This window comes from Drosophila hydei, unplaced genomic scaffold, assembly GCF_003285905.1.
Source record: "Drosophila hydei strain 15085-1641.00,03,60 unplaced genomic scaffold, DhydRS2 tig00008122-arrow-pilon, whole genome shotgun sequence".
Lineage (NCBI taxonomy): Eukaryota > Metazoa > Arthropoda > Insecta > Diptera > Drosophilidae > Drosophila > Drosophila hydei.
Window position 1 is genome coordinate 2,589,193 of NW_022045833.1, and position 26,003 is coordinate 2,615,195.

Consider the following 26,003-nt stretch of genomic DNA (forward strand, 5'->3'; position numbering starts at 1 on the left):
CATTAAAAATCGCCCGCAAAAATAATGGCAAAAAAATATTTGATTCAGATTACAAAGAATTCTTCAATAATATTTATAGAAGACAGTATGGGAGCAACACGGACTCCACATATATTCAAGAAAGTTAATAGATATATATATATATATAAGTTGTTTGCTGTTATAACAGTTGATAAAGTAAGGATGTATGTGTGTGTGAGTGTGTATGTGTATGTTAAGTTTCGTATTGAAAAACCAAGTTGCTCAGATTCGCTTCGCTTCGTTTTTAGATTTTAGTATAGCTGGGATAGGTATTACCCTGATTGGGTACCTCCATACCCTGCGTAGCAGTAATCAACGGACGCTGTTGTTCGCGTGTTCGCTGAATCTGCTTGTACAGCGAGTAGATGCCGTAGTAAATGTAGATTTGCAAACCTAAAACGAAAATCAAGCAATGCGCAATTAACATTGTATACAATATTCCCCGAATATATATATATATATATATATATATATATATATATATATATATATATATATATATATATGTATATATATATAAATTAATGTATGTAAAGAGTGTTTATAGATAAGCAACATATACACAAGTATTCATGATGTTCAGAAAACCGGCAAAGGCTCGTAATCTGAATGCAATGAAATGTATGTTTGTGTGTGTGTGTGCGAATAATTGACTGTTGACTTCTGTATTAACATTAATATCTCCAACAACTGTGACTCACCTAGTACAACAAATGTGGGTATCAAAACACCAAGAGCGCTCCCGAAATTACTGCCAGAGGTAAGCGTGGCGGTCACTATAGCCAAATGGTACAAAATGCTAAAAACGAGTCCAACGGCAGAATTAATCAGCCATGGCAAAAGCATCAAATGACGTTCCTGTGCATAAGAGTAAAAGAGATGAGCATACCATTTCACACAAAGCAAAAAAGTAGAGTAACATTATAACAGAGCTCATGACGTTTGCAGTTTACTCAACGATCCCCTCTCTCTTTCATTCTCTCTCATTTACCTTCATGGTGCCAAGTACCAGCATGGCCGATGACAATAGATTCAACAGAATGATCCCCAAGTAAACGCTGCACCCAATGACAATAACTGCAAAGATAAGATATTATGAGCATTTTGCTGCACTTGTTTGTTTTCCTCCACTCGCTTTGCTCTCACTTACCCAGATGTATTTCATCATACGACGCTCCTCCATTTTTCATGTTTTCAAGAACGCGCTGAGTAATGACGTCGGCATATCCCAAAACGGTGGATACGAGGATTACACCCAACAAGGAGCCAACAACACCCAGCCAGCCGAGAACAACGCCGGCGGTATTAAGGCGCATGCAGCATAATCTTGTCAACATTTTTCACTCTTTATGTTTTACACCAAATTTAAACGAAATTGCTATAGATAATGAAATTAAAAATGCACAAATTGATATATACCTAATTATATACATATAAATATATATATATATATAGTTACACACAAACCTGAAACTAGCACTGAGTATTTGCTTTGTCTGCGTCGCAATTGGGAATGAATTCGCACTGGCAGTACATTAGCAAGTTAACTGTTGTTTTTCGGAATTGTGAAGGGATGACAGCTTCATATCACATAACAGAATATTGATGCTGCGTATTTGACATTAACGACCAACGCAACGTGCTTAAATGTTAAGTCGTGTATGTAGTCTGATAAAATCAATTTAGTAAATATAGTTTCTAACAATATTTCTAAATTTTAATATTGCTGCAATGAATTCACATAAAAGAAATTATAATATTGCGTATCATTCATTTATAATTGTACACAATTAACAGCGCTGGCTGTTATACGCCTCAGTTGGTAATTCTCATTCATGCTGTAGGAATTGCATTTACTAACAGAGCGTGGCGTTGCCAGATTGTTACAAAAGCTGTATGTACTTGCAGTGAAATTTTAAACTACTAACTGTTATAATTTTAGTTATACGTGTATGGGATGTGAAGCCTCACGCCAGCCACATACATATCTCTGTCGTTCTCTAATTCTCTGAGGAGCAGCAGTAAACAACGCTCATTTGGGAGATAAATGTGTGTGTGTGTGTGCTGGTGAGGCGTATCAGAATTTGAAGACGCGTTGTCAGTTGTTGTCAGCCTGTTGCGCGCGTCGGTTGATTATTTGAGCCGAAAGTTACGATCAGTTGCGCTACAAACTTTGTAGGGGGAAAGTCTTTTTGGAATAACAATAAACCCAGGCTTTTAAAATGAAAATCGAGCTAACCGTCGATCGTGGACCATGCGACACAGAGCTGCGCAGCTGGTGTTTGGGCATAGCCATCTATACGCTAATTTCTATAGCATTGAATACGCTATTCGCGCCAAATGGTAAGTGAAATTCCTATTGGATGTGTTTTGAGAGTTCGATTTTAAATGTATACATATAAATGTGTGTGTGTGTGTTTTGGTTTGTGTTATGCTTAGCCGATCCCACATTTTTGAAACGTATGCATGTTTGCATAGATACATATAATTATATATAAATATATGTATATGCATGCATGTATGTATGTATATTTGTATATATATATATACGTAAATATAAAGAATGAGCTAATACTTCTCTATACAAGGCTTTTCGAAACGTGTTCTCAACGACGAGGGCGAACGTTTTATATTGTTTTTTTCTCTTTCATTGAGATTTTCTCGTTTTTCGGTTTTGTTGTTGTTTTTGTTTGTTTCTGAATTACATAGATAGTTTGGAATTTTTGAGCAAGTCTGTCGCCAAGTTTTAAATACAATGATGATCACACAGAGAGATTAATTCTTAATGTTTTCTCTGTTATTTTTCAGCTCTGACTTTTATTGGATTCGCAATTGCGGTCATTGCAAATGTTTGCCTGCTCATTGGCTGCTTGCGGGTAAGTCTATACTATATAAGATATCATTTACTATATATATATATATATATATATACATACATATATATATATATATATATATATATATATACTATATATATATTATTATATTTTGGGCTTGGTTCCGGTCCAACTATTTTGTTGATAAGCCTATATCTAAATGCCAAGATTGCTCTTACACATTTACACGCTAAAACAAAAACAAATAATCACACACACGCACACACATACACACACACTATTATGCTCCACACTGGCAACAAGTGTTATATTTGCAATTTAAGAAAACAAAAATTCTATATATAGTCGTTTGCCCAATAGGGTAGCGGGGCATATACATAGCTGACATTCATCTGTTCGTAAGAAAGAAATATTATTCATAGCTGTACGAGATTAAACATTTGCTGCCCCTTTTTTTCTGACTGTATTAACTAAATCGGCATATATTATATACGTACCCATTATTTAAAACCTTGACTTGGATGAGATCAGAATAAAAACTGTGATGTAATCGCTTACCAAATGAAAATCCAACTTTTAATTGTTCAGATATTCCAATTGTAGCAATAGAAGTTTTCCAACTGAAGAGGGCAGTGGAGCTTATTAGACTCGCACATTCCAATAAGAAATGCAGTGCCTAAAATGTGGTGATATGTATAACACCAATTCAATATTTCAATACGCCTTTTGAATACATTCCAATCAGCAATATTATGACAGGTGCCTTTGGTCAAAGCCAACTAGATTTCAGCATTTTCGTATAAGATATTTCAATAATCCAAAATGAGTATCAAATTCTATCAGATTCTTACAGCTACTTCTAAGCAGAATTATGCTGAGTTTTGCACCTGCCGGCTATTAATTACTTAAAAACAGGGTATCCAATAGTCGTGGTAATGGTTCTTAGCCAGGTACAACACTTCTTTTAATTAGCTAATGATAATTAACTTTCTACGTTTCATAGTCAAGGCTTTAACATGCACATGCATATGCGGGGGTAGCCTAAAAACTTGTGAGCTAATAAAATATTAAATATGTTGATTAATAATTAACTGAAATTTATTTCTACTTTTAAAGTCGCAAATATTTTTAGGCAGAGATTCTCATTGCTGCCCTAAATGGCCATAAATATGTATATCTATAGATCTATATATTAATGAACATATATTCTTATTGTTCCGTTTTACAGTTTAACCATATCTTGGTTGGCATTTGGTTAATCTATGCCCTGCTCATTGCCATCAACTTTCCGTTTGCCATCTTTGGCACCATTTTCCATTTTGGTGGCTATCGCGAGGCATCGGGCTTCAACAACGTGATCCTCGCGCTGCTCTTCTACATTGTTATGATGCGTAAGTAAACTCTTAAGTTACTAAACATTGGGTATTTACACATGGTATATCATTGACATTATTCCTTTCAGTTATTTGCCTGTTCTGCGCTCGCATCGTCTACTCGTACCATCTGGCGCTGAAGAACCGTCAGGGCAATCCGCAGCATACGGTCGTTGTCTGAATTTCTTAACTTTTTGCATTTCGTGTTAAATCTCTCCTCATTCGTTTTATGCTTCTCCGAATTGCATTAGCTGGCAATTCGTTGTAATTTAAGAGTTTACCGTGTGCCTTCATTTTATACAAACATATTTATAAATAAATAAATAAATATTTAACAGAGTTCTCGTTGCTGTTGCTGAGTAATGAAAGAGGTTTGTGTGTCTGGAATTGCAATTTGTCGTTTACTTCGGCTATCAGCTATCAACAGTTGAAATATACACATACATATACATATACAGGGTGTGTGTGCCACTACTCTAAAAGCTAAACATTTCACATAGGTCTTACTCAACAAGCTATAAACATAATATTCAATATTAATACATTGTATAATATATATACTAGACTGCATCTATCTAACTAGCTATTCGTATCGTTACTTGACTTCCGACTCTCTCTCTCTCGCGTTCACTCTCTTTAAACATAAAATGGAAAATTGGTCTTGTTGGTTGTTTTTTGCATGAAACTCGTCTCCGCGTTCTGACTGCTCAGCTTTGCTTGCACAGCCGCAAAGATGCGTGCTGCCTGACCATTAATAGTGGGCGTTGCCCCGCTTAGATTTAATTCCAGCTCAAACTTGGTTAGGCTTGTCGTTTGAATGTTAGCCTGTGTCGTCTGCCTGTTGCTTGCTGCTCCTACACCTCCGCCTACGCCTCCGCCGACAGCCACCAGTTTTCATCTGGGCGTTGTAATGCTCGGCAATTTCTCCAGAAAATCTTGGGCCAACAAATCCTCAATCTCCTGCAGGCAATTGGCCACATTTAGTTCAGTATCCGGATAGTTGCTAGAATTGGAACAGTTTATGCCCAGAGTGGAGAAGAATGGATAAAGCTCCAGCAGCGACTGCAGCTGCTGAAAGTTCAACATCAGATGACGATTCCGTGGACGCTGCAACAACTGTAAGCCACGATTAGTTCAGTATGCATAAGGGATCCCATGCGATCTTACTCACCGGCGAGTGACTGGTATACTTCATATCCATTAGGCGCGCCACACGACGCACATGCGGCACATACAATGCACTTGGCAATGCAGCCAAATTCTCAATGCTACCGTTGGGCAAAGGCAGTGAGACGACCTCCTCATGCACATCGAACTCGGTGCCAACGAAGGCCCAGCGATACATTTGGAAATGCGGCAGCTTTGTCGCCGGCAACACGCAGCCCAGCTCAAGCAGCTTGCATGCCTCCAGCTGCACTGAACGCCAATGCTGCATCGGCGTCTGTGCGTTGATTCCATTTGGGGCACTCGAATTCGAGGATGACCAGGAGACATCAATGCCAGGCAGCAAGCGTGTTTGTTGACTGGCGAGAGGAATGGAAGGATTCGATTTTTATAGTAGTAAATTCCAAGTATCATAAAGTATATATGTTAATATATGTATATAAAATGTTAATATATATAAAGGAATTATAGCTGGGTCTAAGTGGACTCTAAAGCTAATGCAAATGTTGGCGCTGGAGTTGGAGTGTTGCTCTTATTATATATAAAATATTATGAGGTATTATGCTAAGAGGCTGGTCTAAGAAACTCCCGGACTGAAGCTAAAGAATAAATATATAAATTCACTTTAAATTTAATATTTTTATATATTCTAACGTAAAGTTTCAGCATTTTTAAGTAGTTTCTATTGTAATACACATAATTAATAATTATATTCAGCTAAAACGATTTGTTGTTTACTATAGAATATCACATTCAGCACATGCTCCTAGTATATAGAACTTTTTATCAAGTTTCATTTTATTGGCTACAATTCTCTTGTTACAAATTTGTTGTTTCGTTCCTTAAAATTGGTATCTCTAGACCGAACCAGTTTCTACTCTTATATAAAATGTTCTAAGCATATTTCTATACCCTTTTTGTTTCAGATAAATTACAGTTTTGCTTAAATAAATTTAGATATTCTATTTATGTATAGTTTATTTCTTATATGAAAAAGAAAATCTGTTTTTAAATACATTTGTTGGAGCTTTCTGTCTCTCGCTTTCTATCTTTCTCTCTGAGGAACAATTGTAGTTGGGCTCATTTGGGATTCCATAATATGAATACTCAAATTTCTAATATAAATATAAAGAGAATCGTAAATTTATGTAAATAGTTCTTACACCAATTTTAGTTAGCTAGTCAGAGACTTTTCTACACGAATTAAGTCTCTATTAATCTAATATAAAACTACTTAAATAATAATAAATTTAAATAAATCACGTCCTTCCACTGATGACTTGCAACTCATCACTGTCTATACATTTGCATAATTATGTTAGAATCCTTGCAGCTACATAAGATCTAGCCCACTTCCAGCAGCTTCAACAACACTCACCTGCGCTCATCGTTCTCGCACTTGAGTTCCTGTTCCATTTGCAAGAAGACCTGCACCATTTCGGCTATAATGATGGGCCACAGCGAGGTCACGTGATCGGGCGACATGCGCAGCAGCAGAACGCGGAAGCAGAGAAACACAGCAGCCTGCACCGATGGACCCAGTGGCACCAAACGCAAACTGTTCGCCAATTGCTCTGCAAAGGAATCAAGTGAAATATATTAGAGTGGAACTGATGAGATTAATCGTAGTCTTACCCTGAATATCCGGCATATACTTATTATGCTGATCGTACTCGCTGCAGTAGATAACAAAAGCGAGTCGCTTGAGCAGCATTGCGCGTAGCTCGTACTCCTGATCCCTGGATGCGAAGATGCTCAAGCTGCCCGCCTGGGAGAGACTGACCCGTGTCATGAGCTCGCGGAATGTGGTATTGTCATAGGTCATCAGGCTGTCCATGATCTGGCGCCAGAAGGGCAAACATGAGATGTGCATTTGAAAGAACGAGGTGTCCAGCAGCAGATCAAGCATATCCTTGCGCCAAGCCTTGCGCGTATACTGATACCCACTCAGGCTGGCCAAGAGGGCGGAGCAGGCATAAAAGAAGGGCATGTTGCGTGTCGTATGATTCTTCAGATACGGCGTTATGTTATAGAGCAGCGTCGTCACAATGGTCACCACCTTGTCCTTCTCCTGCGACCCGTATGCGACGTCCAGAAGGTTCGACAAGATGCCCGCTAGCACGCTTTGAGCTTGCAGCGAATATTGTTGAATGCCACCGCCCAGACTGTTGTCCTTGGCATGGCCGTCGGTGTCCTCTTTGACGGCCAGATTGCGTCGCAGCCATGTGGTCTGCTCCAGGCAGGCGCCAGCAACGCCAGACAGCGATTCAACGAGCCGTGCTGTAACGTCGTGCAGCTCGCGCACCTCCTTCTTGTCGGGAAAGGGCATCTGTGGACAGCGCTGGACAAACTCATTGAGCAGCATTAGCAGAGCGAACTGCGCCGGTGGCGTGAGGCTAAGACCGTCCCTGATGAGCACGAGCAGCGAGGCCCACGCATCGGCCAGCTGTGGCGCTGGTGCAGATCGCATATAGAAGTAGAACAACTCCAGTGCGCTGACCTCAATGCTCAGCTGTGCGGGCGGTCGGTGTATGGGCGGTGGCGACTTCACCACCTGATGCAAGGTCTGCACAAATGAGTCCATGGGCATGACCCGTATGCTGGACACCAGGGAGACTAAGCTCAACTGGGCCGGGCAAGCTTGTAGCGTTGAATTGCGCTGGAACTGCTCCGCAATGCCAGAGGAACTGCTGTTGGAGTTGCTGTTAGCGCAGCCACGCTGCTGCCAGGTGACAGCGATGGCGGTCAGGAAATTGCAGCCATGATGCAGTGAGACGGGCGACAGGAATTCCAACAGCTGCTGACGCACCGGACGCAGCTGACCCAGTTCGCTGTCCCAAATAGCCGCCACGCTAGTCATGATGCGCGGCAAGTGCGAGAGCACAGCATTGCGTGCGGCCTGCAGCTGGGGATTGCGCGGAGCGCTTGCAGTGGAAGTAGATTCACTTGCTGAGAGAAATGAGTGCACGATGCTATTGAGCAGCTGCCCAGTGCTGGAGGATTGCGAGGCGACGCTCGTTTGCGGATAGGCCTGATTGAAGAGATGCGAGAGCGCCGTCTGCTGTGTATTGTCGAGCAGGCAATAGTGACAGAGTATGGTGAGTGCCTCCAGCTGGGAGAGCACATAGTCCGGTGGGAAGTGGCGCTGCTGTGGCAGCGTCAGCTTGGCCAGACGATCCAGATTATTGCACAATTGATGCACCACGCTGATCACAATATTGGTGAGCGAGCCAAAGCTGAAGCAGTTCAGCGAACTGGTCACCAGATCGGTCCAGTTGCGATGCAAGTGTCGCAGTCGCTCCTGCTGCAGTGCACCGAGCACTGCGGCCAGAAACATGGGCTGCTGACTGATCAGACAATTGGGCAAGTATTTGACATTCGCAGCTGCGCCCTCGGCCAGACGTGTGGGCGAGGCATTGCCAGAGGCATTGGTGTCCTCTGCAGCGCCAGCGCTGGGCGTGTCCTGACGTAGCTGATGCACCTCATGCTCCAGCCGTATGACAGACAGCAGCAGACGCAGCAGTTGCAGCTGAAAGCAATCTGCATGCAGCTGATCATCCTGCGGATCATTAAAACTGAGCACCTGATCCGCATAGCTGCTGCCGGTGCGTCGCGCATAGCTGCACACCGAGCTATTGAGGCAGTGCAGCATGACCTTCTGCAGTTTGGCACGCACCAATAGATCCGCTATGTAGCAGGCCAGACCACGACCCATGCCCTTCACTATGTCAATGAGTTCCGTGCAGATCAGGGCAAGCAGCTCGATGCTCTCCAGCTGTATGCGACGATTATTCACCACATCCTGCAGCGTGGGCGGCTGCCGTTGCGGGTCCAGAGATTCGCGCTGAAAATAGCCGCGCGCATAGAACAGCAGCAGCGTGACTAACAGCTCCAGGTGCATGCAGCCCCTATAGCCCTGAGCATATTCCGAATTGCTGACGCTGCCGGCAAACCCTTTGCCCGAGATGCTCTTGCGATGCCGGATGAGCAGCTGCTTCAGGCTGCCGCTCGTAAAGGATGTCGTTATGGATAGACAGAGAAAGGTGCGCTTATCACAGCAGATGATGTTCCGCAACGTTTGCAGCGCATAGAGCGTCTGTCGAGTATCGTAGATGGCCAGATAGAGCAGCAAATGATTGTGATACAGCTGCGCAGCATCCGTTTGCCTAGACGTGCCAATGCCCAAGGAGCTGCTGCTCTTCGTCGAGGAGCGTATGCTCACCTGCTCCTCTGCAGCAGCAGCAGCAGCCGCTGCCGCTGCATTCTGTCGCAAGATCTCTACGTTCTGCTTGCTCTTCTCCAGCGTCTTCTGCCAATCTGGCTGTAGTTTACTTGTCTCCAGGCATAAATTGCGTCGCTTATCCTCCACATTGATTGTGCTCTGGTTGGTCGACGGTTCGTTGGCCAGCTCCGTTTCCTCATCGCTGTGCGCGGCAGCTGTTGTTGGCTCCGCTTCGAGCGGCTCGGCCAGATTGCTGTGATTGCTGTCCGTCGAGGTTTTGGAGATGCAGCTCAGCCGCTTCTTCTCGCTGCTGCTCAACAATTTTTTACGCTTGCGCAGCTCGTTGGCTAGCTTTTTGCCCACGGCTGCTTCGCTGAAATATTCATCTGCTGGCAGCGCATGCTCATTGTCAGGCGCCTGCTCCTGCTCGGGCTCATTCAGGCTGGACTCGCCGGGCGTCTTCTCTCGCGTCAGGCGATACGTTTTGCGGCTCTTAATCCTTTCATGCTGCGTTAGCACCTCGGTGACTCGCTCGCAGTCGCCCACGAAGCGTTTCACATCGTCGCCACAGCCGCCGCCAGCACTCGAGCTAATTGTTAGACTATCTTCCTTCTCGATGCTTGTCTCGCGCAATTCGGAGTCCGATTCGAAGTCGCTGCTCTCCGAATTGTCAGTAATGTCCTGTTCGAAGTGCAGCGATGGCTCCTGCTCGACTGCTGGTGGCGGCAACTGTGCCATGTCGCTCTCATCCATGGCGCTTGCTAGCTTCTGCTCCAGTGGCGTTTGTGGCGCATCTTTGCCAGCTGTGTGCACTAGCTCAATGCGTGGCTCCTCTAAATCGGTTTCATCATCGAAATCATGCGCATTCTCCAAAGGATTTATGATTAGTCCAATGGTATTGATGTCCTGCAAGGCTTCGCTGGCTAGCGGCGTTTTGTCGCTCACAAAATTTGATGTTTTATTGGTTTTGCCACTCAACGTGACTCCAAAGATCTTTTTGGGCAAATGCCTGATGGGACTCTTTTTCTTGCCGCCGCTGTTGGCACCGCTGCCACCACTGCTGGCCGCCTCCATGTGATGATACTTGACATTACCCTGCTCGGAGCTAATGGCATAGACATCGCGCTCAAAGGCCGGCGCCTGTTCCTCATCGCCAGCCTGTTCAACGTCCGCTGACTCGCGATACAATTGCTGCATATGAACAATGCCCACTCGCTTCGAGTTCGCCGAGAGCAGAATCTTGTAGAGCGGCTTGGTTAGACGCGCCAAATCGCCGCGCAAGAGCGATGCCTGCAGCCAATTGGTCACGAAAGTCCGTTCGGACATGTAATGTGGCAGAGCGAGCGTGTCGAGCACCTTGAGCAGCGTCTTCTCGAATCCTCGCGACATCTGCTTCTCCCTGCCCAGATGCCAGAGCAGCTCAAACTTCTTATAGCTACGCGCCTGACTCTCGCGCAGACGATCCATACAGGCCATGGGACAAAGCAGTTGGGCATCTGTCACCCGTTCCAATTGGAAGCTACGCAAAGCATTCCCAGTGCCAAGTGCAGTTTGCGCTTGGGTCTGTAGCAAATGCTGGGCATGCATGCGATTGCCAATTACAGTTTCAACCAAGCCCGACTCCAGACAGCTGTGCAGCTGATGCAGCAGTGCTGCAATCTGGGCAGGATCTATGCCTGGTGTGCCCAAATAGTCCCACAATATGGAGCTGACCAGCTGGAAGACGCGCGTACGCTGCTCCATGTGGTTAACATGTCCAAATTTCAGCAGTGGCAACATGACAACAAACGTGACACCTGGACTGGTCGTGTGCTCGATTTGTGAGCGCAAGAGGCTGCGAATTAGAGATGTGTTAATTAAGTAGCGCTTGCTTATGATAAATAACAAGAGTTACCTAATCAAATCGAAGAGCGTCGTGATGGCAGCCACCTGCAGCTCTTTGTCGCTCTGCGCAAAGCAGGCTACCAGGCAGAGCACCTTCAGCCAGTTGGGCAGCTCTGGTTCTGCAAGGCAGCAATCAATTAATCAGAGCTCAAATAGTATAAACAGTAAACTCTATTTACCATTCTTATCGAGCACAATGTGCTTATTACAATTGGGGAACGTGGACATTTCCACTAGCAGCGTCGCAGCCAATTTGACGGCATTGCGCAAAGCGGTTGGCAGCTGCAGCTCGGCTAGCTGTTGCACGTTGCGCTGCGTCTGTGTATCAACTAACAGCTTCTGCTGCGGCTCCTCGGCTGCATCGCTGTCGCTGCTCAGCTCACTGACGCTCATTGTGGGCAGCGAAAGATTGAGTAAACGTTGCAGCTGCTTCGCGCGGGGCACCAAATCCACCCGTAATAGTCCAAACAGTCGCTCGATTTGTGACTCACGGGCTGGGCATTGATACTCCAGTACCTGCTCGACCATGAACAAGGCCGAGCTGTGACTAGAGCTGTGACTAGAACTGCGTTGCAGCTGCACTTTGATGGCGCATTTGTTGCTGCCATCGTTGAGTTCCGAGCTGTTGGGCTTTGTTTCGATCTGCAGCAGTTGGCGCGCCAAATAAACCTCAAAGAATATCTCATATTGTCTAATGCACTTCTCTAGTATGGAAAATCCACGTTGTTGCGTTGCTTTAGAGTGCTCATCGTCTAGTTGAAATTCGGGACAGTGCTGGGGAGGTGCACTTTTGGGTGGTTCCACGCCAGCCTCGTCCGTGACTTCAAGTGGCGGCGCAGTTTGAGGCACAATCACAATATCACTTGGTCGTGTTTTCTTCGGGCTGCTTCGTATGAAAGGCACCTTAGCCTTGGACTTCACTTTGATCTTCTTAATGCTGCGCGGCGTGTCCAGATCTGAAGACGACTGCTGGCCCGTGTCCGAGTTGCTTATCTGCAATAGGAAGCGATGTTGAATGGGAACAATTTATAAAGAGACCGAGCTGACTTACATCCTTGTCTAGTTCGGAGAGTCGTGAAAACGATTTCGCTTTCTTTTTGGGGCTATGTCTCACCACGCTCTGATTGGATGCGGAGCGTCTAATGAGCTCTTCGTCATTGGGCTCGGCGTTTTGTGAATGCTCCCCAAATTGATTCAGACGTGAATCAGATTTACTTTTCTCCAATGCATTCGCTTGTGCCGCAGACTCTAAAGTGTTGTGGCTGCTGCTGTTGGCATTGACAATCTTCTCCTCTGATTCAGAGTTGCTATGCTGCTCCATTAGTTTTTTCAGCTTAATTGGGCTACTACAAAGATAAGATTATAAAAGATTATATATATATATATAACTTGGGAGTGAGAAAGTCCTTGTTTACTTACGTTATCATTGGCTGAACACGCGAGACAATCTTCATGCATAGCTTCAGTGAGGCGGTGACCTCGTCACTGCTCAAGCGATCCATGTGAAGGGATAGCAGTTGGGTGATTGAGAGAAATACTTTGGGCAGATAGACACGCGTAGTTTCCGTATACATTTCCAGTGAGATGGTCTCCAATAGGAATTCGGTTAGTATACATATTTCTAGAACACACGGATCGCCGGAGCCAACGATGCTGGCGAATTTGCCATCGCTATTGGACTGGGCAGAGCTGGGCGCCAGTTGGCAGGCGCGCTCAAACATGTTGGTCATATAGCTCCATATGTAGGCCGGATCGAACGTAGCAAAGAGCAGATTGGCCGACTTGAGCGCGTCCGCATTGCTGCTAGAAATGTACATCGCTCGTATTATATCATGCAGCACAAAGTCTAGCACGGCGCTGCCGATCTCCGCCTTGTCCAACAGCGAGAGCATAATGCGATACGGCTTCAGATCCATTGGCTGACACTCCAAGCTCAAGCGCAGCGTATTAACTAATGCACTGATGAGTATATGCCGGGAGTGTGTAATAAAATATGGTTCCTCCTTCTGTCCATCGACGGGCGCCGCCGAGTCCAGTGACAGTGTGTCATATGTGGGTGAATTCTTGGTTATCTCGCTGGCCAGCAGCCATGAGAATAGACGCCTATTCAATGACATATCACGTCGTAATATTGTGTTCAACCCATTTGTGACTAGCACCACGAGCTGCTCCTCTTCCAGCAGTTTTGTGTGCATTGGAAAGCCCAGCAGCAGGAACTCCAGCGTATTACGCTGCACCAATATCAGAGTATCGTTGAGGCAAGCGCACAGCGCCGACATCATAATCTCTCGATTGTGACCCATGATATATGTCTGCTTCTCCATATCCAGCCGCTTGTTGAAGTGCTCCAGCAGAAACGTAATGGCAGGCAATCGGATTGATGCATTATTGGCCACCGATTCCCACAGTACAGTATAAAAATGCATTGGATTGACGGCCAAGCAGACATTTTTGAGCAGCGCACTAATGCGCTCAAAATGATCCAAGCCACAATCATAGCCGGGCAGCACACCACTGAGAAATCCGCTCAAGGCTGGCCGCAGCTTATCGCCCAGCGGCACGAAATATGTCTCATAGATGGTCAACAGAGCTGGCCGCACGTTCATGGCCGCATAGCCCAGCAGCGGAAAGAGCCCAGCACTGTAGAAGGGTAGATAACAAATGTGAGCACAAAGAGAAAAATGTTCGGGGCCGCGAAACTCACCCATAAATAAACTCTGTGGCCAGACGCTCGGGTCCCGTCTTGCTGAATATCACGGAGTACGTTTCCAGGGCCTTCAAATGCACGCCGGAGGGCAGAGCGGGATGCATGCACTGAGCGAGTCGCTTGGCTATCTTCAAGCGTCGCGGTATGACCTGGTACTGCGCATTACTTGATATGGCCTATCGGACGAAAAAAAAAGTTTCAGATTAATTACAATAAATATAGTGACTACAATTAAATAAGTTTCATTAATATGCGAGTATATGAATGCAGTTCTGTAAGAGAGTTAATAAATATTTAAGGCACGATATCATTTTAGTATATGAATACTTTAAGAATATATTGAATTGAGTTTGATCTTTTGAATAACAAATATATAAATAATATTTAACAAACAGTTATATAATTCTGAACTATTTCAAGTATTTCAGATGTTTATAATTATTTGTGTGTTTTTCTACTTAAGCATCATTCAGATCTTTTTTGTAATAAATTTAAACATAATATGTAGCTAAAGCTATTGTTATTAATTTTACAGCATTTTTTAGCTGTACAAAAATAAAAAAAAATAAAATATTTAAATTACCCCATTACCATTTTTAGTTTTATTCAAATTGTTAATATATTTATTTAAAAAATCAAAATAACCAAAACTATATATATAAACTCTAAGCTAGATATATATAATAATATTCTATATTTATATTTAAATTGTTTTAGAATCTATCAAAAATCGAAATAAGAAAAATAAAATATATTTTTCAAGTTGTTTTAATATTAAATAATAGCGATTTAAAAACACATCTCAACACATCTAAAGCTTTAAAACTCATTGAATAAAAATAAAAATAAAAATCAATAAATCGTTTTAGAAACTTTTTATGAATGACATGGCTTGAACTAATTGAAATACTCTTTTTCAGAAACATGAAAAATCCCTGAAAACAATTGCGATAAGACAGTCGACGACGATATTATTCAAGCACAACAACCGGGTGAATCAGAGTTATGGGCAAATAATGCTGGCTGTTCTATATTCTATATATATGTATATAAAAATATTCTGTTATAATTATAACAGCTGGCATGAAGTAGTAACGGCGCGTGGCGCTAGTTGATGGTTTACTATGTATGATATGGGTCAGCGTACCTTGCTTAGTTTGCCTAGAGCCGCAATTAGATCCGCCCACTCACTGGAATATTCAAAATTGCGCAGCGCTTTATCAATGTTGGTCATATATTGGCGATATTTTGCCTCGGCCATGAGCTTCTGCTCCTCCAAGAGCGTGTCCGCCGACTCCATAGCGATGTTTTCAACTGAATCGATAGCTTCAGAAGAAGGAGAAAGGGAGAGAGGGGGAGAGAGAACGAGACACTCCAATTGAAAACAACAATAAGAAAAACCAAAAATCAATAACAATTAACAAACACTTGTTGCCGCCGCACTGCGCGTCGCGTCCTTGAGTCTTTTTAGTAGACGCTGACCGTTTGTTTAAACGGTAAATGCATATACACACACACATACACATACGCACACGCACATAGTTAATGAGTGTGGCATCCAGCGCACACGCGTCTAAAAAAATCTGCGTCAGCTGCAGCTACTGCCAACACAATGGACAAAAATGTTGAAATCACTAGCGAAAAATACGTTTGTATTCGTGTGTGTATATGGATTCTTTGTTCGCACATCTGTATTTGGCAGCAAATTGTATTTGTTATTGTTTTTCGCTTTGGATACACATATTAACACAAATGTATTTATTTCACCTTATTAACCCCCTCTGCTAGTGGGCAGAGCACAGTTTATTATTTTTTTCTTTTTGCCTTCTTTCTTTTGCTGCTGCTCCCGCTGCCGTTGCCGTTGTTGTTCGCACTCTCGCGCACGTCAAGCAATTAACTACGAATGCAATTACTGTGACGACGACTCGAGACTTGCGACCAGCTGATGACGAATTTTATTTGCTGACAGACGACGGCGCACGTTTGTCACTTTGTTTATATCCTGCTATTTACGTTGTGTAATGCTTGCTCAGCGACATTTTGCGTCGCTCTTTGTTATTTGCACATAATTTTTATAATTATTTATTGATTTACATTGCAAAAAATCTCATGTCAAAATCACAATAACTAGCTGACTTCGATGGTCGTGGTCGTACATTTTCTAATATACTGTTGCAAATATCGATATATCGATAGATATACCATACTATGCTAGAATGACACTTACATTTTTCTGCCTTCCGATATTTGATTGTTGCGAATATATGCAAAAATAAACATTTCGCCGTTTTCATTATAAATTTTTCTTTAATTGTTGCTTGTTGAGGGAATTTTACAAAATAAAAATGCCTAATGAAATTTACTACTACTTTCTTTATGGCTAGCTATGCTTGGCATGAACTTTAAGCTAATTTTTACAAAGTTCCATTTTGCCAAATTTTTTAAAATTAAATTTAGTTTGAATCTTTGCTGTACTTTATGTGTTTTTACTAAAAATGCCGTTAAATGCGAATGAAATAAATGAATGCAATTAATTCAAGGATAATCATATACATTTTGATGTGTATTAGAACTTCACATCTGATTAATCCTAAAACCTCTAATATTTGTAAAATTTGAAAGACTTTTCATCATATCAAAGTCAATATATTTTATAGTTTCACAAACTGAATAAATTACTAAAAGAAACATTTCGGAAATACTTTTTAAAAATAATAGTTTTTTAAATGCAAAAATTAGCATGAAATAAAAATAAATGATTAGATTAATCCACGAGTTGTTTACATCTTGCAAGAGCTTTACTTTTTCTTCTTGTTCTTAGTTTGGGTCGCAGCTACTGGAGCGCCAGTAAGCGTCGCCAGTTCCTTCTTCAGATTTAACAGTGTTTCGACTTCGGGCTTCCAAACGGAGGCATCTCCGGTAGCCTTTAGATTGCGCACCTTTTCGCCCTGTTGCGTGATTTTGTCTTCTAGCGCTTTGACTGCTGCTACATCTGTTGCTGCTGTTGGTGTGGCAGGTGCTGGAGCTCCTTTGGCTGCCTCAAGTTGCTTCTTTAGATCTAGCAGCTTGTTGACTTCTGGCTGCCAAACGGCTTTGTCTTTTGTCGTTGACTTGAGCTGGCGAACTTTTTCGCCCTGTGCCTGCACTGCCTGTTCCAGTGCTTCGACAGATTGCCCAGTTGGAGCTGGTGCTGCTGCTGCTGCTGCTGGTGCTGGTGCTGCCTTTTTCAATTGATTCTTTAGGTCAAGCAACTTGTCAACCTCCGGCTGCCAAACAGATTTGTCTTTTGTGCTTGCCTTAAGCTCGCGCACTTTGTTCGCTTGCGCCTGCACCGCTGCCTCCAGATCCGCTGAACTCGATTGTTCTTGAGCTGCTGCTGCCTGGCTGCCACCATATTTGCCTTTGAGCTCATCAATGAACGATTGCTCCAATTTGGTAAAGAGCGGTGAAGGCTTGCCTATCTTGTGGCCAGTGGGCAAGAGCATCGTGGCCAAAGGTTTGCTGGAAATGTAATCAAATATTTAGTAAAAGTCAGAACAGTTAGCTCGAGATACTCACTTAGCATCTAGCGGCGTTTGCTTGGTTTTCAGCTGCGCGAACATTGTGCGCGCTGTGGTAGGCATATAGGGGAATAACAAGTTGGCCAGCAGACAGGCTATATTCGTACACAATCCAATGATCGTGGCAGCGCGCGCCTTCTGATCATTGCTGCCCTTGAGCAGCACCCAAGGCTGTTGGGTTTGCATATAGCCATTGCCGTGTCGAGAAACGGCCAACAGATGACGTATGCCATCGCGCAACCTGGCCTTCTCCAAGGAACTGATATAACCACGCAGTTCGCGATTGATAAGTGCCAATAGCACCAGATCATCCTGATTGAGCACAATCTGTGGCACGGTGCTATCGAAGTTCTTCTCGCAAAAGACCAGAGCTCGATTCACAAAGTTGCCCAGGTTGTTGAGCAACTCCGAGTTGTTGCGTGCAGCCAAATCATTCCAACTAAAGCTGGAGTCCTGACCCTCTGGACGTGCGGAGGCCAAATAGAAACGCCACACGTCAGCGGGTATGCCCGTCTCCTGGGCATCATTGCCGAAGACACCAATGCCTCGACTCTTGCTAAATTTGCCATCCTCATAGTTCAGATACTCCGTGGCCATAATGTGACTAACCAATGTGTTGCCCTTATTGATGGCCAACAGCACAGAGGGCCAGACAACCGAGTGGAAGGGCACATTATCCTTGGCCATGAATTGGAAGAGCTCGACATCGGTGCCAGCTGCCGGTTGCCACCATTGCAGATACTCCTTGGTGTAGCGCTTGGTAATGGACACATAACCAAATGGTGCATCGAACCACACGTAGAACACCTTCTTCTCGAAGTTCTTGTGCGGCACGGGTATGCCCCATTTGAGATCGCGTGTAATGCAACGTGGCTTCAGGCCCTCGCGCAGCCAGGCGCGGGTTATAACACGTGCATTGTTGGTCCAGCCATGTTCGGCACGATCTACCCATTCACGTAGCTGTGGTTCTGATTTGGGCAAATCGAGGAAAAGCTGATCGGAGGAACGCAGCACTGGTGCAGTGTTGCACACCTTGCAACGTGGACGCACCAGCTCGGTGGCATTTACAAGCTTGCCGCACTTATCGCACTGATCGCCACGTGCATCCTCATAGCCGCAGCCCGGATGTGGACAGGTGCCCTCCACGAAGCTGTGAAGTTAAAACAGAGTATTTAATAGAGAGTTCAAGTATTTATATAGCTTCTATATACCGATCCGCTAGAAAACGATCGCATTTCTGGCAAAGCAGCTGCTCCACGCTCTCCGTCAGTATGTAGCCTGCATTGTACACATCCTTGAAAGCCTCTTGGACAATACTAAAAGCGAATGATGGATGCATGAATACGACAATCTGATTTTAGATAAATATATTGAAGCTAACTCAGTTTGTTCCTGCGTGGTGGTGCGTCCAAAGTAATCAAAGCCAATGCCGAACCAGCGGTATATGGAATTGTGCAGCTCGAAATACTTGTCGCAGATCTCACGCGGCGTCATGTTCTCAGCTAAAGCCTTGTTCTCCGTTGCCGTGCCATATTCATCCGTGCCACAGATGAGCAGCGTATTGTAGCCAGCTGCACGTGAGTAGCGTGCAAATATGTCAGCCGAAAGCACACAGCCAATAATGTTGCCTAGATGAGGAACATTGTTGACATAGGGTAACGCTGAGGTGATGAGCACATTGCGTTGTCCAGGCTTTGGCAGCACAGTACGTGGCTGTGACAGCTCCTCGGCTTTGGTGTATATGAAGGCTGCGCGTGCTGCATTGATTTCCTCATCGGAGACGGTGTCTGCCACAGTTGAGGCTGCTTCAGCCAGCAGTTTGCCTGCATCCACAGAGCTGGAACGCTTGAGCTGGACATGCTGTAAGCCACCATAACGATTCGATTGCTGCAGCGCATTAAAGGTAAGATCCTTTATGGGGAGCTCCTTCAGACCCTGCTGCACCTCCGGCATAGCCTTGATTTTATCATACCAGTTGCGCAGCTGATCCACATTTTGGGCACCTTTCAGTGTACCATCTGGAGCGAGCAGGCACCAAATGCTAAGATCAGCAGCGCTTAGTTTATCACCTGCCAAAAAGGGCGAAGTACTGAGGCAATCGTTGAGCTTCTTCACTAATCCATTGAGCACAGGTAAAGCATTTGGATCGGCGCGATGACCCACGGCCATGTGATGTTCGAGAGCTGGCGCCAATAACGTTGTTGACCATTCCAGCCACTAAATGTACAACAATTAATTAGCTCAAATTCAATTAACCTTGTATGCGGGCGAACTTACCTCGTCCCTCCGCTGACCCTCATCGCCCAGCAAATATTTTGCTATGGCTGCACCAGAGAACAAACGCAAACCATTGTCCAGCTCCAGAGTGGGCAGCACAAGCAAATCCTTGTGTTTAGCATCTGTAAATTGCATACATTATTGCATCAGTTAACCGTTATTCGAATGTTGCACGTTGCCGGCCTGCGGTACTTTTTTTCTTAATCTTACCATTTAGGTTAACCAACTGGACTTGTGCCGTCTTCTTGGCAAATTTTGCCAGCACTAACAGCTGCAGGCCCAACGGATTGCCCTCGTTTGTATAAATGATCATTTTACAGCGGTCGGCAGTTATTTTTAATAAATTAACGTGGCAAAAACGGGTTAAAAAAGCCTCACAGCACAATCACACGCGTATTGTTAAGTATATAAATATATATGTATGTCTACTAGATATGAGCAAATAAGCGATAACTATCGTTTAGCATAGTCTAAAATAGTGTTATCGTTGCAACAGCTGTGCTCGACAGAGGGCGCTAGTGTGCTTATACGTATGTAAACAATTTGTGTTGTGCCTCTCCAGAATTTGTAAATTTTGAGCTAAAATGGGTGAACGCAAGGGGCAAAACAAATACTATCCGCCTGACTATGATCCAAAGAAGGGCGGACTCAACAAATTTCGTGGTACGCATGCACTGCGGGAGCGTGCACGCAAAATCCATCTGGGCATCATCATCATCCGCTTTGAAATGCCGTACAACATTTGGTGTGATGGCTGCAAGAATCACATTGGCATGGGCGTGCGGTACAATGCGGAGAAGACCAAGGTGGGCATGTACTACACCACGCCAATATACAAATTTCGCATGAAATGCCATTTGTGTGACAATCACTTTGAAATCCAAACGGATCCTGGCAATCTGGACTATGTGATACTATCTGGAGCACGTCGACAGGAAAATCGCTGGGATCCACTGCAGAACGAACAAGTGGTGCCTGAAACCAAAGAGGTGCAGAAACGGCTCTTCGATGATGCCATGTACAAGCTGGAGCATCAGGCGAAGGATGCGCAGGCGGCCGTCAATGCAAAGCCTATGCTCCAAAAGATCGTGGAGCGTAATCAAAGTGTTTGGGATGACAACTATGTAGCCAACTATAAGCTGCGCGCCACATTTCGCGAGCAAAAGAAAGAGCTGAAAGGACAACAGGAACTGGATCGACAGCTTCTGGCTAAGAGCAGTCTGGATATAGCTTTATTGCCAGAGACGCAGCAAGATCGAGATATGGCTGCTTTGATGAAATTGCAAACTCGAAGCGCTTTAGAACGAGAGTCGGAGCAGCGTCTGGACCTGCTTATGAGACCAGCATTACCAGGTGCGACGTCAACAACATTTGGTGGCTTAAAACGGCAAAAGGCGTTGAGCACGCAACTGCAACTGCAGGATTTGGGCATTAAGCGTAAAGAGAAGCCAGTGAAACCGTCGGGGGCAAGTGATCTGACAAAAGCTGGAGGAGTAGCAGAAGCGGTTGAAACAAAAGCAACAAGAGACGCAGAGACTGGATCAAAAGAAGCAGAAGATGGAGCTCATAAATCAGCTAGTACATCTGACGAAACAAACACTAAAGGAGGGGCAACAGGTGGAGCACAAGCTAGTTCGGCAGAAGGCAGCTTAGAAGCGGGAACAGCTGGAGCAAACGATATAGGAGAAGCAGCTGCGATTGAAGATAAGGCGATTGGAACGGGCAATACAGCATTGCCAACAGCTCCTAGTGCACTCAGTCTGGTATGCGATTATGTCAGCTTCAACTCTAGCTCAGAGGCTAACAGCTCCGATTCCAATGACTAAACTGATCTATCAAGCTGCACACAATAAATTGAATTGATTTAATCCGAAAAAAAATTATATAACATTTGATACCTAAATAACTTGTTCAATACATTCCCTCGTTCTGATCCTCTATGGCACTCTCCATGCTCTCATCAGCAATGGGACCTACATTATCGTTCGAATCAGTCTTATAGAGCACCTCACAGACCCGATTGCAGAAGTCCACATGCTCATTCTTGGTGATCATCTCAGTTAACAGAATCTCAATTTTACGCAGCTTGTCATATGCCTGATCACGCGTCTCAATAGTGTTGGCAATTTTTAAATTTAGATCCGATATGGTGGCAAGGAAATCATGCGATGCCTTCTGCTGCTGCTGCTGCTGTTGTAGTTGTTGTTGCTGCTGCTGCTGTTGTTGTTGCTGCTCGTCTTTGATGAAGCCACGTGGTTTGATGGGCTTTGGTTGGACAGCATTTGCTGCTGATTTAAGGTTCTCCAGGCCAGGCGCTTGAGAGTCGAAAAACTTCTTGAACCATTGCAGGAATTCGAAATTATCTTGGAAGCGTCCCTTGATTAAGCGTTCCAGTGGCACCGTCTTGTCCAACTTGAGGCGTGTAAGAGCGCCCTGGAATAGTTTCATATTGTGAAAGAATTCGTGCTCCAGCTTTGCAGACATTTTAACGCGCTTCAAGTTGATGCAATTGGGAAAAATCATGTCCATCATTTGACAATAGGCAACGCCTAAATGCAATTAGATCTTAGATGTTATCGATTCTTTTTCATGTATCTTATTATCCCTTACCCGATGACATCTCCTCGATCTTCTTAAAGTGACCATTCACCATATTGTTTACCCAGTCGAGCATTTGATGGCGCGACATATTTTCGGAATTTGCACTGGTTAGCGATACGGTGGGCTTTAAATCGCTCATCCTCCAATCTAATGTAACTTTATATATATATATGTATATATATAAAATAATTAATATATATATATTTATATATATATATATATATATATATATATATCTAAAACAAAAAATAAAAATTTATATATATATATATATATATATATATATATAAATATAAGTCTGTGTATGTAAATTATATTAACTGTAATACTCCTGCAGCTGTGTTTGTTTTTATGACTTTCGGGAATTGATCGTCGAATGCGGTACATATAAAAATATACATATATATATATAAATATATATATATTCGTAGTTTTTTTTTTTATAAATGGATAAAGTTTGAGCTAAATTCACTGCCTACTTTAATCACCTACCTATACAAAACTGATTTAATATAAGTGCGTACACTGTTATATTAATTAATTTATCACAATGAATTCTCCTATGCTTGCTTTGTTACTGCTCTTTCTTTTCTTTTTGATTTGAGCTTTCGGTGGAATGGCAACGCTGCCTAAAGCGGCAGGATTAAATATCAGTTGTTCGTTAAAGTGAGACATCGATGACACATATCGTTTAGTATCGATATTTGATTGATTGTGTATATTGTTATTATTCAAATTTTATTCGATCTTAAGATTCTATGTCCATGCTATGTGTACAAATATTTCATTTATTTATTTTTGAGTTAATAAGTTAATCTCTATTCCTGATTCACAAATTATTACCTTTTCTAGTAATATTTAATTAATTTTGCACATCACTGTAATTTGAAGCAACAGGATCAAATATCAGTTGCTCGCTAGGCATCGATAACAAGTATCGCTTAGCCTCGATAGACAATTAAGTATGTTAAGTAGTTTTGCTATTCAAACTTTATTCGTAACTTACAAAGATTCTATTTTAAACTTGCTTTCAACTTTCTTAACAAAGTCAATGAAATCCTTGTACAACACCTTGGGCAACTCCATCGCCGCAAAGTGTCCACCTCTTCTGTAGTATGAGCTGTGTATCAAATTCTTATACTTGTCCTTCAATTGCAGATCCAGGAAGTGCATTATATCACCCTTAAAACGAGCACAGCCCGTGGGCACAAGTGTTGGCACACGGTCCAGATTCAGTTCTTGCTGTTCCTTAGTATACGCCTCGGCGTAGAGACGCTGTGAGGTTGTTATGGAGTTGGTCAAATAGTAGATCATCACATTATCAAATAAGGCGTCCAGTTTGTAGCGCTTCTTCAAGCCGCCATCGGGCAGCGAGCGATAGCTGGCATTTGTCCATGTGGAGAACTTTTCGAGGATGTAGGCTGCCAGGCCAACCGGATTGTCCGTCAGTGCAGCACCCACAGTATCCGGCTTTGTGGCCTGCAAATGGAAATAGCCGCTCTCCTCTAATAAATAACTGAACTCCTTTGATTTAGGAAAGAAGAAATCCACAAAGCCGCTCGGCGCAAACAAACTCGGCCAGACGCTAGCTAGCAGACCCTTTACTTGCGATTTGGGAGACAAATTGTTGCACATATTCGAATGATAACCCAGCACATTTTGCGGATACAGCGTGGCTATATGAGAACCCAAAATAGAGCCCCAATCGCCGCCTTGTATAAAGAACTTATTGTAGCCCAAACGCAACATTAAATTGCGAAGCATCACAGCCATCTGGGCAGGACCCAAGCCTGGACGTGATGTGCCCTTAAAAGCGGAATTTATAGGCATATAATTAAGAGGAGTATATTGGTCTTATAGGCTTACCTGTGACCAACCATAGCCCGGCAAACTGGGCACAATTACATTGAATATATATTTGTTGTTCGGATCCAAATTGGTTTGATGTAGCATGTGTATCAAGTCATAGAACTCCCGCACCGACCCGGGCCAGCCGTGCAGCAGGAGCACCGGATAGTGTTTTTTGCCCACCTTATTTTCATCGTAGACCATCAGGTTAAAAAAATGCATGCGTAGACTAAACGAAGTGGTTATCAATGGACTCATTGACTGATAAGCGCTTATCATACAAACCCTTGGATTTCCGTGGTGAAGTGATTGAATTGCCACAGGAAGACTTCACGTTCGCGCCAACGCGGCAAATAGTCATCACGCCAATAGGCGACCAGTTCCTTCAAATAATCGCTATTGAAGCCATATTCAAAAGCCACGCCCTCCAGAGGAGGCGTTAGCCGAAGCGTGCGATTCAATTGCTTAATCAAATCTTGAATAGTCTACGGGAAAGAAAGAGAAAACAATATAGTTGGGCCACTCTATACATATATATTGAGCTAAAGCTCTTCGCTCACCGTTTCTGGATACAAAAGACGATTGCCTATCACTTCGGAGGTGTTGCTCAAATAGGCTTCATAGTCTTTCGGCTGTTCTTCATCGCCCCACCATTGTTGAGCGTCAAGCGTAGGCGGTGGCAAATCGCCCCACAGCTGATTCAAGCGCTTGTAGAACATCCCGCCGCCGATGGCTAGCAGCAGCACCAATAAACGTGTTACAGGAGACATATTCACTGTCTAGTTCCACCTCTCGCTTCAAAGGTTTCCGTCACACTAATCTGATAGAGGTTTATTTGAGATTGCACTTCTAAATGTTTTTTTTTTTCATTTTGTTTTTTTGTTGTGATCGTTTAACTTCGCGCACACACACGATGATAAGCACTTTCGTTTGCTTACGCTACACTACGCACGAGAGATCGTTTGGTTTTCAATTAGCTTTTGACGGTCCAACTATAGGGGGAAGCGGCTTAACTTTGTCGCATAGGCCGCTTGCGCTAGCCGGTTTAAAAGCTGATTGACGAAGCATGCTTTGCATGTTAGATAATTTTAGTTATTGTGAGGTATTGGCAACACAGCTGTGCGCTGGTCAAGGCATTTAAAATTGGATAAAATTGGATTGGATAACATATTAATGAGATTTTATAAGTGGATTGTGGGTTAAGAGGACTTAAATAATTACCATTGTTTTTAATTTTCTGTCAAAATGAGAACAGTGTCATTAATTATGTTTGCTGTTTAAATTATAAAAAGGAAAGAAATAATACTTAAATACGATTTGGCCTAAGTTTGGCTATTCATATGTACAAAGTTATATATTTACGGGTTACTTAACTGCAAGCCTTCTGTCTCTCTTTTATCTAGTATACGTATACGCAGTATAAGAGTACTTAGCTTGCACAGTATAAGTATGTATGTAATATAATAATTATGGTAAAAATAACTTTCCTCCGTCTCAGTAAATCAAACG

At 43.4% G+C, this 26,003-nt stretch overlaps 7 protein-coding genes across 7 annotated transcripts; 2 read left to right on the forward strand and 5 right to left on the reverse strand.

Annotated features, from left to right (window-relative positions):
* Positions 1-253: 253 nt before the first annotated feature.
* On the reverse strand, positions 254-1,588 carry LOC111593285. Its single transcript, XM_023305958.2, has 5 exons — positions 1,489-1,588; positions 1,172-1,399; positions 1,013-1,098; positions 723-879; positions 254-414 (listed from the first exon to the last, which is right to left on the reverse strand). The coding sequence occupies exons 2-5, from the start codon at positions 1,356-1,358 to the stop codon at positions 266-268; spliced, it is 579 nt and encodes a 192-aa protein (XP_023161726.2). The 5' UTR covers positions 1,359-1,399; positions 1,489-1,588; the 3' UTR covers positions 254-265.
* Positions 1,589-1,963: 375 nt separating this feature from the next.
* Positions 1,964-4,936, forward strand: LOC111593293. The gene is made up of 4 exons (XM_030225156.1): positions 1,964-2,364; positions 2,830-2,897; positions 4,087-4,249; positions 4,321-4,936. The coding sequence occupies exons 1-4, from the start codon at positions 2,244-2,246 to the stop codon at positions 4,410-4,412; spliced, it is 444 nt and encodes a 147-aa protein (XP_030081016.1). The 5' UTR covers positions 1,964-2,243; the 3' UTR covers positions 4,413-4,936.
* A 92-nt stretch (positions 4,937-5,028) lies between these two features.
* On the reverse strand, positions 5,029-16,626 carry LOC111598262 (protein dopey-1 homolog). Its single transcript, XM_030225155.1, has 11 exons — positions 16,436-16,626; positions 15,356-15,534; positions 14,206-14,384; positions 12,921-14,141; positions 12,553-12,847; positions 11,681-12,494; positions 11,512-11,620; positions 7,031-11,451; positions 6,774-6,969; positions 5,403-5,754; positions 5,029-5,347 (listed from the first exon to the last, which is right to left on the reverse strand). The coding sequence occupies exons 1-11, from the start codon at positions 16,500-16,502 to the stop codon at positions 5,126-5,128; spliced, it is 8,055 nt and encodes a 2,684-aa protein (XP_030081015.1). The 5' UTR covers positions 16,503-16,626; the 3' UTR covers positions 5,029-5,125.
* Positions 16,627-16,982: 356 nt separating this feature from the next.
* On the reverse strand, positions 16,983-20,358 carry LOC111592406 (methionine--tRNA ligase, cytoplasmic). Its single transcript, XM_023304581.2, has 6 exons — positions 20,256-20,358; positions 20,046-20,167; positions 19,150-19,985; positions 18,980-19,084; positions 17,767-18,918; positions 16,983-17,709 (listed from the first exon to the last, which is right to left on the reverse strand). Exons 1-6 carry the CDS (start codon positions 20,356-20,358, stop codon positions 17,007-17,009), a joined length of 3,021 nt encoding a protein of 1,006 aa, XP_023160349.2. The 3' UTR covers positions 16,983-17,006.
* A 7-nt stretch (positions 20,359-20,365) lies between these two features.
* Positions 20,366-21,925, forward strand: LOC111592407 (coiled-coil domain-containing protein 130 homolog). Its single transcript, XM_023304582.2, has one exon. The coding sequence runs from the start codon at positions 20,630-20,632 to the stop codon at positions 21,869-21,871; it is 1,242 nt and encodes a 413-aa protein (XP_023160350.2). The 5' UTR covers positions 20,366-20,629; the 3' UTR covers positions 21,872-21,925.
* Positions 21,886-23,234, reverse strand: LOC111592408 (microtubule-associated protein RP/EB family member 1). Its single transcript, XM_023304584.2, has 3 exons — positions 23,139-23,234; positions 22,656-22,802; positions 21,886-22,594 (listed from the first exon to the last, which is right to left on the reverse strand). Exons 2-3 carry the CDS (start codon positions 22,783-22,785, stop codon positions 21,957-21,959), a joined length of 768 nt encoding a protein of 255 aa, XP_023160352.2. The 5' UTR covers positions 22,786-22,802; positions 23,139-23,234; the 3' UTR covers positions 21,886-21,956.
* Positions 23,235-23,618: 384 nt separating this feature from the next.
* Positions 23,619-25,323, reverse strand: LOC111592411 (juvenile hormone epoxide hydrolase 1). The gene is made up of 4 exons (XM_023304586.2): positions 25,055-25,323; positions 24,780-24,979; positions 24,513-24,723; positions 23,619-24,452 (listed from the first exon to the last, which is right to left on the reverse strand). Exons 1-4 carry the CDS (start codon positions 25,262-25,264, stop codon positions 23,649-23,651), a joined length of 1,425 nt encoding a protein of 474 aa, XP_023160354.1. The 5' UTR covers positions 25,265-25,323; the 3' UTR covers positions 23,619-23,648.
* Between the last annotated feature and the right edge of the window lie 680 nt (positions 25,324-26,003).

Coding starts and splice junctions, on each gene's coding strand:
- LOC111593285 (XM_023305958.2), bottom strand. CDS start 1,358: ATGTTGACAAGATTATGCTGCATGCGCCTTAATACCGCCGGCGTTGTT. Junction 1,099..1,171: donor GTATGATGAAATACATCTGG/GTAAGTGAGAGC, acceptor TTATCTTTGCAG/TTATTGTCATTGGGTGCAGC. Junction 880..1,012: donor TGGTACTTGGCACCATGAAG/GTAAATGAGAGA, acceptor TCTTATGCACAG/GAACGTCATTTGATGCTTTT.
- LOC111593293 (XM_030225156.1), top strand. CDS start 2,244: ATGAAAATCGAGCTAACCGTCGATCGTGGACCATGCGACACAGAGCTG. Junction 2,898..4,086: donor TGCTCATTGGCTGCTTGCGG/GTAAGTCTATAC, acceptor TCCGTTTTACAG/TTTAACCATATCTTGGTTGG. Junction 4,250..4,320: donor CTTCTACATTGTTATGATGC/GTAAGTAAACTC, acceptor TATTCCTTTCAG/TTATTTGCCTGTTCTGCGCT.
- LOC111598262 (XM_030225155.1), bottom strand. CDS start 16,502: ATGAAAACGGCGAAATGTTTATTTTTGCATATATTCGCAACAATCAAA. Junction 14,385..15,355: donor CTCTAGGCAAACTAAGCAAG/GTACGCTGACCC, acceptor TTCGTCCGATAG/GCCATATCAAGTAATGCGCA. Junction 12,848..12,920: donor CGTGTTCAGCCAATGATAAC/GTAAGTAAACAA, acceptor TTATCTTTGTAG/TAGCCCAATTAAGCTGAAAA.
- LOC111592406 (XM_023304581.2), bottom strand. CDS start 20,358: ATGATCATTTATACAAACGAGGGCAATCCGTTGGGCCTGCAGCTGTTA. Junction 20,168..20,255: donor CCAGTTGGTTAACCTAAATG/GTAAGATTAAGA, acceptor TGCAATTTACAG/ATGCTAAACACAAGGATTTG. Junction 17,710..17,766: donor CAAACGCCGCTAGATGCTAA/GTGAGTATCTCG, acceptor TTACATTTCCAG/CAAACCTTTGGCCACGATGC.
- LOC111592407 (XM_023304582.2), top strand. CDS start 20,630: ATGGGTGAACGCAAGGGGCAAAACAAATACTATCCGCCTGACTATGAT.
- LOC111592408 (XM_023304584.2), bottom strand. CDS start 22,785: ATGAGCGATTTAAAGCCCACCGTATCGCTAACCAGTGCAAATTCCGAA. Junction 22,595..22,655: donor GATCGAGGAGATGTCATCGG/GTAAGGGATAAT, acceptor AATTGCATTTAG/GCGTTGCCTATTGTCAAATG.
- LOC111592411 (XM_023304586.2), bottom strand. CDS start 25,264: ATGTCTCCTGTAACACGTTTATTGGTGCTGCTGCTAGCCATCGGCGGC. Junction 24,980..25,054: donor GTCTTTTGTATCCAGAAACG/GTGAGCGAAGAG, acceptor TCTTTCCCGTAG/ACTATTCAAGATTTGATTAA. Junction 24,453..24,512: donor CGGGCTATGGTTGGTCACAG/GTAAGCCTATAA, acceptor TCCGCTTTTAAG/GGCACATCACGTCCAGGCTT.